The sequence below is a fragment of the Phascolarctos cinereus genome, unplaced genomic scaffold (assembly GCF_003287225.1).
Source record: "Phascolarctos cinereus isolate Bilbo 61053 unplaced genomic scaffold, phaCin_HiC Scaffold_1;HRSCAF=81, whole genome shotgun sequence".
NCBI classification, from domain to species: Eukaryota; Metazoa; Chordata; class Mammalia; order Diprotodontia; family Phascolarctidae; genus Phascolarctos; species Phascolarctos cinereus.
In genome coordinates, this window is record NW_027555514.1 from 9170018 (window position 1) to 9186795 (window position 16778).

Genomic DNA, 16778 nt, shown 5'->3' on the forward strand with positions numbered 1-16778 from the left:
ATTTGGAATGATCCAATGATGCAGCCACTTCCTGTTTTCTCACAGACTTAACTTAGTGAAGCCAAACCTCTGAGGCATTTGCCAGTTAGGGGAGAAGGTTAGACTTTTCCTGAATTGCTAACATCTTTCCTCACAAATTTCCTTTTAATCCTTTATTAGGCATTGCAGCCTCCTTCGCAGTAAAACTCTTTAAAGCATGGATGGCCGAAAAAGACGCGAATTCTGTTACCTCATCTTTGAGAAAAGCCAATTTGGACAAGAGGTTACTTGTAAGTAGGGTGTGTTGTCTGACCAGGAGGAGTCACTGGGAAAGGGAGCGAGATAGGCTTGGGACGGTCACCAGGCTCACCCACCATGCATAGTACCCTCTACCATGCAGTGGAAAAAGAATGTTTCCAAGGAGAGTTAGTGTTAGGAAGTGCCTTTATAGCTCCATCCTTGACAAATGGTGGGTAATTTGGGGTTCATCCTCCCATGCCATTCTAGCTGAGTTTGGAGTAGGTGGGCTAAGAGGTGGGGCCCTAAAGTGCTGAATTCTTCAGCTGTGGTTGATGACCCATGCCATTTTAAGGGGATCTAACTTATACGAAGTGTCTCATTGAAAGTTTGGAAACAGTTGTTGAAATGTTGCTGGCATTTGGAGGAATTGCAGGCTTGTAGGAGTTTTTGGAAGAGCAATCTGGCCATATGCATTAAAAGGTATAAAAATCAACTCTTGATTCAATTTTTGAGAATATATCCTGGAAGTGTGATCAAAACCAACAACAACAACAAAAAAAGAGGGCTATTGGCATGAGGATTTTCAAAGCAACATCACCTGTAATTGCAAAAAAATGGAAGCAACAGTCATTCCCAACAGTAGGAGGCTGTCTGAGTAAGTTGTGACCTACACCTTTAAAGCAATATTACTACAAAATTGGACCCCAAAAGTCAGAGGAAAATAGCTATGGCACGAGGTTCAGGAGATGCTGCGGAGCAGAAGGAGCTCATAGAGAGGCGCTGATGCTGCTGCTGACAATGACTCTTTAAGAAGGAGAATGAATGAGGATGAATGGCGGGAAAGAGAATGCTTAGAGAGGCTTTCGGGGAACGGTGGAAAAGTTGTGAAATTTGATGTGTTGAATTTCATTGATTTGAGTAATGGAAAAAGAAACAGCCTTGGGGTCAGGAAGCCTTGAAGCCCAGCCTTGCCTCTGACACATACGGGCTGTGCGACTCTTCATACACCAGTGAGTCATATGTATTCATGTTCACATATCAGCAAGTCACACATCAGGGCTCAAGGCAACTCCTGAAGATTAGAAGTTGCGGAGAATGTGCCAATATGGATTGAGAGAGAGCGTTTCCTTACCTGAAAGTTCCATAGACCTCATCTAGACTTTCTGTTCTAAGTAGAAATAGTTACTACTGCTATTGCCTACCATTTATATAATCAGTCGGTAAATAAACATTTATTGTGTGCCTACAGCTTTGCCTGGCACTGTGCTGATCACTGGGGATACAGCCAAAGGCCAAAATGTGATTCCTGTCCTCAAAGAGCGCACAGTCTAAAGAGGGAAACAACATGCAAACAACAGGCACCAAAAAAACGTACAGGATAAATGGGAGATTATCAGCAGAGAGAAGTCACTAGAGTTAAGGGGGATGTAGCACTTTAAGGTTCACCAATGCTTTTAATTGTGCTGATATTCAATAATACACTTATTATGAATAATTTAAATAAAGAAAACTTGCCAACACTATTAAATATTATAATAATTAAATATACTATATATTACAATAAATATCTTCTCTGTGACAACTGTATAAGCATTGTTCTATGGTTCAGTCCATCTTTATCCAAGTGTCACCTACACTGATCATGAATGGTCCCCCCAAGGTTCTGTCCTGGGCCGCTGCCCTCCTCCTCCTCCTCCTCCTTCTTCTTCTTCCTCCCTTCCCCTCCCCTCCTGTCCTCTCCTCTCCTGTCCTCTCCTCTGTAATATTTGGTGACCTCATCAGCTGTCATGGGCTTAAATATTAACTCTATGCTGATAACTCTCAGATCTCTTTATCTTATCCTAAGCTGTATCTTGAGTTCCCATCTTCCATCTTCAGCTACCTTTTGGATGTCTTGAACCAGATAACACATTGGCGTCTCAAACTCACCAGATCCCAAACAGAGCATAGTATGTCTTCTCTTCCTTTCCTACTCCCTCCCCTGTCCACGTTTACCTTTTATTATCAAGGGGACCCCCATCTTGCTGGTCACCCAGGCTGGCAACCTCAGTGTCATCCTTGACTCTTCCTCACTCTCTCTCATCTCCCTCCCTCCCCTAATCCAATCCAAGGCTAAGCCTTGTCTTTTCCATGTCCTATTTCTCTCCACCTCTAGAATTTCTCTCTTCCTCTAGAATTCAGTGACACTGGCCTTCTTCTTGTTGGTCCTTGCAGAAATCCTCTCTCTCCTGACTTCACACTTGTCACTGGCTCTCCCTTAAGCCTGGGATGCTCTGTCCACTCACGTCTGCCTTATGACTTCCTGGACTTCCATCCAGACTTAGATCAAGTCCCCCCACTTCTGCAGGTTTTTCCCTCCCTGCCCCCATCTGCAGTGCCCTGTACCTTCCCTCCCTGATCCACTGTTGACACCATCTATACCATGTCTGCACATAGTGTTTACACCTCGTCTCCCTATTAGAAGATGAGCTTCTTTAAGGCAGAGACCACTTTTCTGCCTTTCTGTGTATCCTCAGTGCCTAGGACATAAATGCTTGTTGACTGACTGCCTGACCTTCTCCCCCTTCTTTCCAGTCCAAATGCAAACAGACTCCCTGAAGCTCTCACTAACTCTTTGACAACTGTTGTCCCTGTCTTCCTGTCTCTGTTCTCCTCCCTCTCCAGTCCTTCTTTCATGTTTGGCCACATCACTTCCCTGCTCAGAAACCCTCTCTGGCTCCCTATGCCAACTGAACAGAATGTAGCCCCCTAAGCATGGCTCTCAAGTCCCTCGTGCAGTCTGGCTCCTACCCACTTCCATAGGTCTATCAAATGCCCTGCCCCCTTCATGCATCCCACACTCCCACTGAAATGCGCTTCTTTCCTGCTGTCCCCTGACTTCGCCCTGCTCCCTCACACCTACTGGCCCACGTCTAGATCGTGCCGATGCCTAGAATGAATGCTGCTCGTATTCCTCCCTGTGGACATCTTTCCAGTCTTTCAAGAAGCCCAAGAACCCCCCGCTATGAATTCTCAGTGGAGCCTCCTTTTTCATCCTTCTTCCCCCTGACTCACTTCGTATAAATACCTCCCTTTCTTATTCTTCCTATTCAGTGCTTCTTATGGTACAATTAGAGTACAAGAATGTGATTGGATAGCATCACCCCCCAAGAAATGGCAAGTCCAAAGAATAAAGCCAGCAAACTGGGAAGATGAATAATGGAAGGCAGAGGGAAAGAAGCAGAATAAGTAAAGGCCTGAAAATAAAGCAGCAACTAAGTGATGGGCATGATGCAGACAGTCGCCTCCGTCCGTGTTTGACTGTACACGAGACAAGGGGGCAGGATCCCAGCCCAGACAAGGGCAATCCTGGCTGAAGATCGCATGTGCATCTTTTGTCCAGAACCAGATGGAGGATTTCACTGGCAGAAGGGACTCCCAGGTGAGCAAACTCCGGCTACCAAGGCAGGTTAGCACCTTGTCTGTAACTTAGAGTTGTAGAGAACAGCAGGTCCCCTGAGAACTGAAGCAATTTATCCTTAGGCACAACAGTCAACACGTGTCAAAGGTTGGGCTTTAAGGCTGACTCTCTGTCCATTGTACCACACTGCCTCATGCTGGGTTTAACAACTGGGAAATAATTAGTTTATGAATAAACATGCAGTCATTTACAATCTCTTTTTGTTTGTTTGGTTTGGTTTCCTTTTGTTCTCTATATTAGAATACTTGCACTTGTCAAGGGAACTTTAAATAAAAAATTAGACCTTTTAAAAAATTCTGGAAGTATATGAAGAATAGGACAGCCAAAATCCGGCACAGGGGACGAGCGGCCTAGGGAAAGCACTTGGCATGAGATCCTCCGCACTAGATCATCCCACTAGCATTTACAGAGGAAATGGGCAGAATGACGAACAGTACACAAAGGGCCAGGTTTGCCTGCATTTCCATGGGGAGCGATTCTCTCGGGTCCCTTCTGCATTCCGACTCTCGGCTCTATTTGGTGACTGCTCCTGGCGGCTGCTGACTTTTTTTTTTCTTCAGAAGAATGGAACAGAGATAGGAGGCCAAATAAAAGTCTTGAACAATTAATTATGAACCTGTTATAAATCAACATGCTTCTCATTACATGCATGGAGACTTTTGACTTGAAGGACAAATGGAATCTCATTGTGGTGTTTGTTACCTGTTCAGTGACACTTCTCGTAGATAGTGCGGCTTTCTGATTAATCTAAGACAAGGTAGAACAATCTCATTCTAATTGTTAGTGTCCAGCTCCATACAATAAGGTGCTCGTCCAATCGGCCACTCATTATAATGCTCCTTGGCTGACGTGGATGCACTAAATCTTGTTGAACAAAAACTACGCAAACAGGTTGAGAACAAAGTCTTGCATTCAGTCTGGTAAAATGGAAAGAATTCTGGAGCTGGAGTCGGAGGCATGCAGCTAGAGTCCTGGCTCTGGAGCCTCCTCATCTGTGAAATAAAGGAGTTGGACTGAGTGACCTCTAAGGGCTACCCTTCCATCTCTAAAATTCTGATCCCATGACAATGGAGTCCACTGCCTTTGGGCCATGAAACGCCGGCACCTGTCTTTACTCAGTTTTATTGTCTATTGGCCTGTCGCTCCCCTCCCCAGTCCCAGAAGGGGATGTCGATTCCTTGAGGGGAGGGCCAGTTTTATTCTTGTCTTACGTGAGCGTGTATCAATAAATGTTCGTCAGATGAATGACTGAACATATGAAGAAACAGAAGACACTTAGAAAGTGGCTCCCATTCAGGAGCAGATGCAGCCAAGCACGCATACGCAGAAGCAGCCCGTTGTACGGGCGATGCAGTTTTGCAGGCACACAGGATTAGTTTTCGAGATATCTCAGGGGGTGGGAGAGTATAAGAAGAGAATCTAAAACAATATTTTATAAACCATAGATAGTATCACCAAAAAAAGCCAGCTGAGAAGACATCAGCAGCTAGCATACCACAGATGTGCTTTCTAATCTAGGAATGCTCTTGTGGTCTACATATACATTCAGGGTATCCTTGATGATGACATGAAAAGGATTTTGTACATGGTTTCCTACAGTTATACCATACTAAGAGGAAGGTGCTAAAAACAAAAGCTCCAGCCAGCTTCCCAGTATAGGGAGGTCAAGTTGTCATTGCTGAGGCAGGACTTGAGCCCAGCTTTTGCTGATTCCAAGGCTTACACTCCAACTGCTACATGATGCCGTCGCCATCTCTCCTCCTGTTCTGTGACTGAGCATCTTCAAGAGTGGCCTGGTTTGCTGACAAGCCAGAGGGAGTGGGTAGGAGACAGCGACTTCGTCCTCTGCCCTCTGTCCTCCTCTCAGCTGTTAGCTTTCAAGGGCTTCATCTCTCCACCACTAGGCTGGCCAGTTATTGGAATGCTGTATTATGAACTGGCTTGCCGTTTTACCCAAGCCCAACCAGGAATGACTGATGACAGACACTTCTTATGTGGCCACTTGTTTAGTTCAGTTTGTACCTACTTCATACCACTGATTAATTGATTGACTCAACAAATGTGCTGAGGAATTGTTCATACCCTGGGTTGATTCCAAGTAAGTTAATTGCTGAGGTGTTCTCACCTGATAAAGGTATCGTATAGACACCCTTCTAATACCAGGTCATCTTACAGTGCAGGCTGCCAGAAATTCTGTGGTTTGTGGGAGTATAGTAGATTTTAGAGCTCTCAGCCCCAAAGCATCCTCTTTTCTCCATCTTTTCTAGGAACTCTTTCCAGCAAACCGCCAGAATGTGGATCACTTTGCTAAATACTTCACGGAGGCCGGTCTGAAAGAGCTCTCTGATTTTCTCCGGGTCCAGCAATCCCTGGGTACCCGTAAAGAGCTCCAAAAAGAACTACAGGAGCGTCTGTCTCAGGAGTGCCCCATCAAAGAGGTGAGTGGACAGGCTGCCTCCCCAGTTTTGTTGAGTTCCAGGGCACCATGACAGCAGCCGTCTGCCCTATGTGCTGAATCAGTTTCTGTGTGGTTGCAATATCATACCATGGTGTGTGTGTTGACTACTGACTAGAGGGTTACAGAAATAAATGGCGACATCCTTCATTAGCTTTAGAAATAACCAGAGCACGGATGATCACTAAGAGCCTCTCACTTTGGAAGGATGTTTATTTGATTAGCCATGGTCAGACCACGGTCTCAGTCTTAGTATTTGTGTTAAGGAACTAGAGGGCACCATCATGCACATCAGTTCTCAAGGACCAAGATTGGTCACTACAGCTAGTCTAAATTCAGTTGTATTGTTTCTGTGTGTATTAGTATAGCTATGTGTCTTATTCTCCTGGTTCTGCTTACTTCATTTACTTTGTGTCCCATCGGATCCCATAACTAACTCTTTCTATGTTTTTGAGCTCCTCGTTGTCATCATTTCTTAGAGTACAATAATGTTCCATTACAGGTATATGTACCACCATTTCTTTAGCCATTCTCTGATCAATGGGCACTCACTTTATCAGGTTATTCTTTTTTTTAATTTTTAAAATTTACTTTCACAAAAAGCAATACTGAGAATATCTTGGTACATATGAGATCTTTGACCTCACTGGGGTCAATGGTGGGATTACTTTGTCAAAGGATATAATGATTTTTCTTTTTAATATACATAATAATTTTTCTTACACAATCCTAAATTATAATCCAGAATGGTTAGCCCGATTCACAGTTCGCTCACAGCGTATTTATTTTTATCTTCTTACAACACCTCCTAAGTTGATAAGTTTGAACAAGTGTTCTATGTGGGGGCAGCTGCCCAGGAAGAAGATGTGCATCTGGCACAGAGCTGTTGGCACCCTCAAGTCTGATGTGGACAAAGATGGACAAAGCCCCAGATGCCCCATCCTAGTTACATTTCTTTGGTGTATACACCACAATCTCAGTGTGGTACAAAGTACTCAACTTTCGTGTTGAGCAATAATTCTTGGGGAATGTCGTAATTATCCCCACTCTGATTAGCCCACTCTGCTTCTGAGAAGTATTTCTCCCAGCAGCTGCATACAGGGCTGCTGGCCAGAACTCAGCAGATTTATTTTTGGTATTGATGTAGGCTTGCTCCCAGAACAAAACAATAGGGTTCCTTCCCTTCTGAGGCACCAAGGGCGGAGAAGGACAGTGCAGAATGTGTCTGGCTTGCCCAAAGCCCCTGGATGGTGAGGACAGTAGAGATAGTGAGTGACAGTTCTCCCCCTCTCACTCAGTCTCTGCTTCTCTCTCCATGCCAGATTGTGCTCTACGTCAAAGAGGAGATGAAGAGAAATGCCTTGGCAGAAACTGCGGTCATTGGGCTCCTATGGACATGTGTCATGAATGCAGTCGAGTGGAATAAGAAAGAGGAGTTAGTGACTGAGCAAGCCCTCAAGCACCTCAAGGTTAGGGTGGGCAAAGCAGGGCCCTGGTTGCCTTCCCTGTTCTTCCCCCAAGCCCTGTCTGCTGGTGCCTTATTCCCACCATTACTCCCCCAAAGCACCAGAGCTGAACTATGTGGATGGACTTCCCAGGGACAAAGGAGGTAATTATCAATAATCTGAAGGCTTCTGGGAACCCAGGAACATAGGACTGGCTGGCTTCAGTGAAGTCGGCTGGGTTGGGCCTTCTTCTGTGTCTGAGGCGAAGGTCTTAAGAAGACATTGTGGCCAAAATAGCCCTGCTCTATTCAGTCCACCTGGTGATAGCCATTCTTCCCAGACTCCACCAGGCTGGTGCCCATCCGACGCCACTCTGGCCCTTTCCAGCTTGATGGAGCTGCCATTGCTAGTGCTTCATTGGTAGAGCCTTGGAGAACCCGGGCTTACTTCCAGACTGGGAGGAGGAGTCCTTATTGGAGAGGTAGATACAGACCCTTTGACTTCATAAATGTTCATGGAGATACAGGACTTTTAGGCCATAGGGTCACACTTTTATCAATGAGGTGACTCACTTGGAGCCAATGTGTGGAAAGTGTATGAGATGTGAAGTCAGGGGAACTGGGTTCAAATTGCACCTCTGTGATTTTGAGCCCAGTCAGTCACCTCTCTAGTCAGGGGGCTACTCATTTGTAAAATGGAGGGGTTGGACTTGCTGGTCCCCAGAGTCCATTCCAGCTTGGATCCCAAGGCTAGTCACATGATCTCTCTAAGCTTGATTTGCCCCATCTGTAGAATGGGTGAGGATAATAACACTTGCTCCCTCTTCCTCACAGCCTTGCTGTAAGGTAAGCTCTTTGTAATAAACATGAGCCATTCTTAAATCCTGGAGGTTGAATAGAACCTTCGAAAGAGCGCTCACTGGCTCTGAAATTAGAAGCACTGAGTTCAAATCTCACCTCTGATGTTTGCTACCTGTGTTATCCAAGGCAAGTCACTTAACCTCTCTGGGACTCAGTTTCCTCCTCTGTAAAACACAGGGCTCAGACCCGATGGCCTCTGAGGTCTCTTGTGACTCTAGAGCGATGGTCATCCATGCATCCTAATGGAGAAGACTTCCTAGAAAAGACTGTCTGGGCTTTTGCTCTTCACAGTTGACAGCAGACTTAGAAAATGCTCAGACATTGCAAAAGTTCAGTGAGGACTTGTATGGACTCCTCAATCTCTGGAGAATGTGTCCTTGCCTTTCTTTAGTGCCTGCCATTGACCGCCGCTCTGGCCTCGGCACCATACACTTGGAAGACGTTGCTCCTGTCCTCTGAGTGCTTCTAGTCTAGCTGGAGAGGCCAGCCAGACAAGCTGGAAAGAAAAAGCTAGAGTTGGGGCAATAAAGAGAAAGTAAAGGAAGGGACCCCAGCTGCTCTCCTGCCCTGCCTGGGCATGACTATAGTGCTCTGGACAGATATGCACCTTCCTGGTGCCTGAGGCCACCAGCCAGGGTCAAAACAATTGGCTGACAAAGGGCTTTGCATGGATATTCTCCTTTCTTCTTCACAGCAGCCCTAGGAGGTAAGTGCAATTATTTCCCCCATTTTACAGATAAGGAAACCAAGGCTCAGAGAGCTTCAATGACTTGCCTAGGGTCACATAGCTAGGAAGAGTCTGAAGCCAGATTCAAACTCAGGTCCTCTTGACTCCAAGCCATCTACAATCTATAGTTCAGTGTTGAGAATCACAAAGAAAGTGAATGATGTGGGTTGAGAAGGCTTCTCAGAAGAGAGCACTCTGGGAGATGACCTTGGGGCACGTGATGGCATACAGACTGGCATCCAGGATGGGGGGGGGTTCTGGGCAGAGGGGATAGGCAGAGTGAAGCAGGGACTTAGGTGGAAGGAGGTGGAGGAGGGGGCTAGGCGCCTCCAGGCAGGAGCTGAGGTGGCTGTAGGGAGGGACTTCCTTCATGCCTTCAGTCACCTTCCTTAAAGGCCAATGCCCAAAGGGCTTCTAGGAAAAAGCTGTTCCTGAGAGGACCCAGGTTGGAGCAGCCGGCCCAGAGGGCCTCAGCTTTTTCTCTCCCCACGAGCGATTATCGCCTGTAACTTGGTCTTCAGAGGTTGGGGATCTCCTAGGACCCAAACTCACTATGTCTGGGGCCGGTGCAGGGAAAATGGGCCCAACAAACAGTCTGTCTCCTGTTGTAACAGGAGAAGTGAGACCTGAGCTGATTCTGGGAGAAAAGGAATCCTTGGGGAGCATTTGGGCACCAACCTTGGAGCAAAAAGCCCTTCTCCTTCCACAGCCCGCATTGATACCGTCGCTGCTACGGATAGAGCGCTTTAAGGCTTGTCAAGCACTTTACATATGTTATTTCATTTCATCCCCACAACCACCCTGGGATGTAGGTGCTATCACTCCTATTTTACAGATGAGGAAACTGAGGCTTGCCCAGGGTCCCACAAGTCAGTGACAGAGCTGGGATTTGAACTCAGAGCTTCTGGTGCCGAGTTCAGATCTCTGTGGGTTGTGCCACACAGCTGCCCTCGTGGGTAAACTAATGATTGTCTTTCCCCATCCTTTCCAGCACTATGCACCCCTGCTGGCTGCATTCAGCTCCCAAGGCCCATCTGAGCTGACCCTGCTGCAGAAGGTGCAGGAGTTCTGTTACGACAACATTCACTTCATGAAGGCCTTTCCGAAGATTGTGGTTCTCTTTTACAAAGGTTGGTCCTCCCTAGGGTGTCTGAGGCACTCACTCGCTCACTCAGTCACTCAGGCTATGGGCATCCATTCCCTAGAGGAGGAGACATGGGGTGCCAACCTCTCGGGAGTGGGAGGAGGAAGAGTTGATCTACAGTGTCTCGGTGTCTGGGCCCCGAGCTGTGAGCCAGGATGTCCTCCAGTGGATACCACGGCCTGACGAGCCTCATGACACCCTGGTGTCCCGTGACCCTCCTGGCGCCACGAGGCTGATGTCCAGAGGACGTCAGAGGCAGGCCAGGCTCCCAAAGAAATGTCTCCTTTCTGGTCTTCCTGTTGACCAGAACATCGGTCTGTCCCAGTGTGTTTGTCAGGACGTGGTCGCCATGGAGCCTCGCACAGCTCATGGTCCATGGACGCTGCAGAATTTCCTTGATTGGATTCGGCAGCTTGGGAGTGAAGATGACGCCCCGACTTGTTTGTGCGTCTGAAAGTGTCCTCCACACTGCTTTTATGTGGAGACGGGCAGAAAAGGATGGGACGCGTATTAGGAATTCATTTTAATTGTCTTTTTAAATGTTGTGATAAGATCTGTGTTCTCAGATACACTGTACAGCGTCAGGGTTTAATGGCTGCAAGAGGACTGATGGGAGTGGGGGAGTCTGAGCTGCTGCCTCCTCAGACCTGAGTTCCTCCCTGAGACTTTGCTGGGCACGCGCAGGGGTGCTGTCTGCATGTGAGCGTACGAAACAACCGTTCACCAAATGGCACCGAAATGCGGAGCCTGGAGGAGCAAACTCACAGTTGTCAGCCGCGCTCACCTGCTCGGAAAACCGGGGCCACCCACTGGTGGGATTAAAATCCAGGGCAGGCTCCTTGGGAGCTACTTAGCCCACGTTCGCCGAGAGATGTGGCCAACAGCCTTGGCCTCGTTGGCTGGGCTCCAGAGCGGGCCTCTCGGGTCACGTTCACCTGGGTTCGACCGAGCGTTCCAGAGGTAGCTGGTCTGGGTGGGTGTATGGACTACGTGTCTTTGGAAGGTTTTCAAGGTGGGAATAAGCATTTATACAGAACCTACTATGTGTGCTGTGTGTACAGATTCTACTATGCGCACTGGGATGAGCATTTCACAGTTATGCTACCACTGGATCCTCACAATAGCCCTGGGAGGCAGGTGCTGTTATCGTGTCCATTTTAGAGTCGAGAACTCTGAGGCAGGCAGAGGTGAAGTGTCTTCCTCAAGATTACACGGCTAGAAATCTGGATTTGAACTCAAGTCTTCCTGCCTCTGGGCCCAGTGCTCGATGCTCAGATATTGCTGTTTCTGTTTTCTTTCCCCTCTTCTCTTTCCCTCACCAGAGCCCCGTAACAGCTGGTCTCCTGGTTTTTTTAAACAAATAACCTGGCCCAACAATATTGCTGAGCCAGCTAGAGCCCCTCCCTTCTGGCCCTCGGTCAGTCAGGCTGTCGCCCCGTGTCACAGGGTGCTCTCCGCCGCCACAGGCCCATCCTTGGCCCAGAGAACACTCCAGCACTGCTTCCTATGTCTAATGTGGAATCACGCCTAGGACCCCACACCTGGACCCTAAAGGGACCTCAGAAGCCGCCTTGTCCTCATTTTATAGATAGAGAAACTGAGGCCAAAGAGGGCACATTGCTGCCGGTCTGAACTTCACCAGGCCCGAAGCCGTTAGGGTCCCTGTCTCTCCCCACTCCACTTCTTATGAGAGCTGCCGACCATAGCATCTAATAACAACCAGAGCTCAAGGTCATATAGCGGCTTCAGGTTCGCCAGTGCTTCCCGTGTATTATCTCATTTGGTTTTCAGAGAAACCCTAGGAGGGAGGTGCTTTTATCATCCCCATTTTACAGATGAGGAAGCTGAGGCAGACAGCAAGTAGGTGACTTGCCTAAAGCCACAGCTACTGAGCGTCTGAGGTATTTTCCTAACTCCAAGTCCAGTTTTCACCACTTTACCAACTAGCTGCCTCAAATCATCAGAGAAACATGATCAGTAAAAAATAAAGAGGTGGCGGCAGCAATAATAATAAGGATAGTTAGCAGTTAGGTAGTAGCACTTTACACGTGGGTTATCTCTTTTGATCCTCATAACATCCTGGGGAGGTAAGTGCTATTATTTGTTCCCATTTTACAGGCAAGGAAACTGAGTCAATCAAAGGTTAAGTGATTTTCCTAGGGTCACACAGTTTCTTAGTATCTGAGGTGGGATTTGAACTCAAATCTTCCTGACTCCAAGTCCAACATTCTATGTACTGTGCCGCCTAGTGGACTCCAATCTAAGAAAAGGAGGAAAGGAGGAAGGGAGGAAGAAATGAAAGAAGGAAGGAAGGAAGGAAGAAAGGAAGGAAGGAAGGAAGGAAGGAAGGAAGGAAGGAAGGAAGAAGGAAGGAAGGAAGGAAGGAAGGAAGGAAGGAAGGAAGGAAGGAAGGAAGGAAGGAAGGAAGGAAGGAAGGAAGGAAAGGTCAGCAGTGTAGACCCTCTCACAAATGTGTCTTTGGCTCTCCCAACACTGGAGCTCAGCACAGGGCTCCTAGCTTCTGCAATGCCACAACATGGCTCTCCTGATATTTACCTGACAGCTGAAAATTACTATCATTTTCTAGGCCATTTTGTAAATAAGTGATCTATTTTGCCACCCAAACCAACTACAGTCTGGTTTGGGGGGAGGGATAATGGCTCTGGTCCATATCATCTTGAGAGAACGCCACATTCTCCTCCAGATTTTGTTCTATACTCCTATTAAGAAAATCAGCTCCACCTTCCGTGAGCATTCTGCAGCATTCATTCTTCCCACCAGGTGTTTAGATGTGTTCCTGAACCAGGCTGGTTTTCTTTGTTTTGGATTTTCCTATGCTTAGAGAGGCCTTTCTTGAACTCAGTCGGGTAATTCACTACTTAACTGACCGAATGCTGGATTGCCCTTCGTTTTGATTTACTGAAGATTTACTTGCAAACAATTATGAAGATGCAGGTGGATGCCCCAGCAGAGCCCTGTCTGGACAGTTCTGAAGGCTGGAATCCTCCATCTGGAGCTGTCAGCCCCCCCCCCCCAGCTGGGGAACCCAAGGCCCCAGGAGGCAAAGTGACTTGCCCAGGATCACACAGCTCAGAAACCCACAAAGCAAAGCAGCATCTGACCCATTTCCTCCGACCGCCCAAGCCAGCGCTCTTACCATTGCACCTTACAAGGAGTGAGATGCTTTCTGGAGAAAATAGTTTTTAATCTCTTCTTAAGAGTTAACAAGGAAGGGGCAAGTAGGTAGTGTAGTGGATAGAGCAGCGGCCCTGAAGTCAGGAGGACCTGAGTTCAAATGTAGCCTCAGATCAAACACTTGACACTTAACTAGCTGTGTGACCCTGGGCAAGTCACTTAACCCCAACTGCCTAAAAAATTTAAAAAAAGAGTTAACAAGGAATAGTAATGAAGTGTTTTCAAGAGCTTGTTCTAGGTTCTATGGGGCTTTCATTTTACAGCCTTTTGCCGTGGCATGATGGGGATAAAGCAGAGCCCGTAACTGTGAGGGGCTAGAACAATAGCTTGTTGGGTGGTCACCTGGTTGGAGGTGTGGGAGGAAGAGAGGATTTAAAGGGGGATGACTGGCATGAAATCCAAAGGTGATAATAAAATGTAATAGAAATAAATAGAAACTGAGGCCACCACAAACTAGGTAAACCCGGGGCCCTAGAAGCTGGGGAAAAGACGGACGCTTTGCACGTCCTAGAGAAAATGCCTGTTGCTTAAACTTTCGAGTTATCTTGGATTGTTGGGATGTGGATTGTGTTTGGAAGCTGCTCCATCTGGCCTGGGCCCATTTTACAAATGACAATCCCCTATAGGAACTATGCAGGTTCCACAGAAATTCTTGTTCACTGCTTAAAGTGTGATTCTAATCAGCTGTAATTTAAAAAAATAACCAAATCCTTTCCAATGTTCCCAGTGACTCAAATCAACCCAGAGATGTGATTCATAATCCTTCTTTGTCAGGCTGGATTACTGAATTGTAAAGCTCGTGAGCAACAGGAGATGAAAATCTTTTCTTGAAATAATAGGGCTGTGTGAAGGAATGAATTCTACTAATGCTTCTTAGAGCTAAAAGAAAAGATGGTGACTGTTCCTTTGATAAAGAAGGCAAGCTTTCTATGCTACCTGTCCCCTGATTTTAGATTTATTTTACTTTGAAGAAATAAATATAGAAATAGGGAGTCATTGTATTATGCCCATCCTCTCATACATAACTTCTTTTTCTCTTTACTTTCCCAGGTGTGAATTTATACATTTTCTCCCAAATTAATCAATTGTTCAGTTTGAGACTATTAGTTGAGGCTTTTCTTATTCCCATTCTTCTGAGAGATGAAAAAAGAATCTTAGCTTTGTAAAATCTGGACTTGCCCAGGGTCACACAGCTAGTGTCCAAGGTCATATTTGAACTCCAGAAGACGAGTCTTCCTGCCTCTAGGCCTGGCTCTCTGTGCACTATGGCGCCACCAGCTGCCCCAGTATCCCTATTTATCTCTTTTAATTAAGTCTGGTTTTGCTGTGTGTTTGTGTGAGATCATGATGGCCACCTATGCCTTTTTTTCTTTTAACTTCAGATGAAACACAATATATTTGGTTCCAGCCCCTTATTTTAACTCTGTGCATATCTCTCTGTTTCAACTCTGTTTCTTGTAAACACTATATTGTTAGATTCTGCTTTCTAATCCATTTTGCTGTCCACTTCTATTTTCTAAGTGAGTTAATCTCATTCCTATTCATAGCCACGATTGTTCATTTTGTTTTTTCTCCATCCTATTCTCAATTACTTTTCCTTTTTTTGTTTTCACGCTTTTGGGGGGGGGCAATTGGGGTTAAGTGACTTGTCCAGGGTCACACAATTAGTAAATGTCAGGTGTCTAGTGTGAGTCCAGATTTGATCTCAGGTCCCCCTGACTCCAGGTCTGATGCTCTATCCATTGCACCACCTAGTTGCCCCTTCTCACCCCTTCTTCTTAAAGGGGAAGATGGAAGTGTAAGATGAATGAATTCAGCATCCATTCTCTAGGTTTGCTGTAATCAGTTTCTATTCCCCCACAATCTTTTCTCTTTCCTTCACCCAGGACCTAATAAGGGATTGCTGTTCTTTTTTTTTTTTACTTTCTTTTAAACCTCTCTTCAAAATCTACCCTCCTTGGGGTTTGCCGTTTCCTTTTCCAGTTCATTTTACTGGTGAGGAAACTGAGGCAAGCAGAGTTAAGTGACTTGCCCAGGGTCACACAGCTTGCAAGTGTCTGAAGCCAGATGTGAACTCAGTAAGATGAGTCTTCCTGACTCCAGGCCCAGCACTTTATCCATTGCATCACCTCATTTCCCCTGATAAATACTTACACGAGTTTCCATATTAGAGCAATGTCCCCTTCTTGCCCACTTTGTGCTAAAAAATCAGAATCAACCCAAATATTGACTTTTTAATTGTATCCTCTAGTAATATAGCTGTAGGACAGTACTGTGTTACACTTGTGCGAATGTAAAATATTCTGTACCCCCTTATGATACTGTGCTATTCAAGAGATGTTTTTAATGCCATTCTTCTAGATAGACTTTTGTTTTCTCCAGATTATAATTGAGAGGCTAATAAAAGGGGTCAAGTACCATAAAAAAAAAAGAAAGAAACAAAATCCACCTTCCTTACTTAGAGATTTTTTTCTTTTTGTTTTTGTTGTTTAAGACTAATTCCTCCCTTAATCTACCTTCTTTCTTATTTCCTCCTGGCCCTCCTTTCCTTTTCCTCCTGTCTCCATGTTCTCTACTCAGCTGTCTGTTTGTCCTTCTCTCCTTTGACCAGTTCAGGTGAGAGTGAGGTTCAAGTATCAAAAACTCCTCCATCCTCCTCCTTGTTTGTATATTTGGACACCCCAGTTATGTCCAATAATTTTCTCCGTGCTTTCTCTCCCTCTCTCTCCCACCCCCACAGTGTATTCCCTTTCCCCTTTCCGTCTTATTTTGAAATCACCCAAACCTAACAGAACCACTCCCAGGCCTACTGTCTAATTAGACTCCCTCTATAAGCCTGGATGACTTTTATGGAAATTGTGAGAAGCTACATGGATCATTTAGTCCCTTATGATTGTTTGCTCATGTTTTTCTTTTCATATTTCTCTTGACTCCTATGTTTGGATTTCACAGTTTCTGCTTGGCTCTTTTCATTGGGAATAGATTTCCTCTGTTTCACTGAATGTCCATTCCACCCCCCAAAAAAAATTATATTCTGTTCTTCTGCATAAGTTATTCTTAGTTGTAAGTCTTGCTCTTTTGTCTTCTGGAATATTGTATTCCCAGCTCTCTGCTTCTTTAAGTGGTGGCTGCTAAATCTTGTGTGATCCAGACTGTGGCTCCTCAGCATTTCAATTCTTTCTTTCTGGCTTCTTACATTATTTTCTTTGACCTAGAAGCTCTGGATTTTGGCTATGTTATTTCTGGGGGTTTTCATTTAAGATTTCTTTTAGG

General features: G+C 45.9%; 1 protein-coding gene across 2 annotated transcripts in view; it reads left to right on the plus strand.

Moving 5' to 3' along the window:
- The window catches only part of BZW2 (basic leucine zipper and W2 domains 2), a 69942-nt gene that overhangs the window by 46584 nt on the left and 6580 nt on the right, over positions 1-16778 (plus strand). For both annotated transcript variants that reach the window (XM_020999984.2, XM_020999985.2), the window contains 4 exons: positions 160-269; positions 5947-6117; positions 7457-7603; positions 10158-10296. In XM_020999984.2, the coding sequence (XP_020855643.1) occupies positions 160-269; positions 5947-6117; positions 7457-7603; positions 10158-10296 (567 nt within the window). The remainder of the gene's footprint in view (positions 1-159; positions 270-5946; positions 6118-7456; positions 7604-10157; positions 10297-16778) is intronic.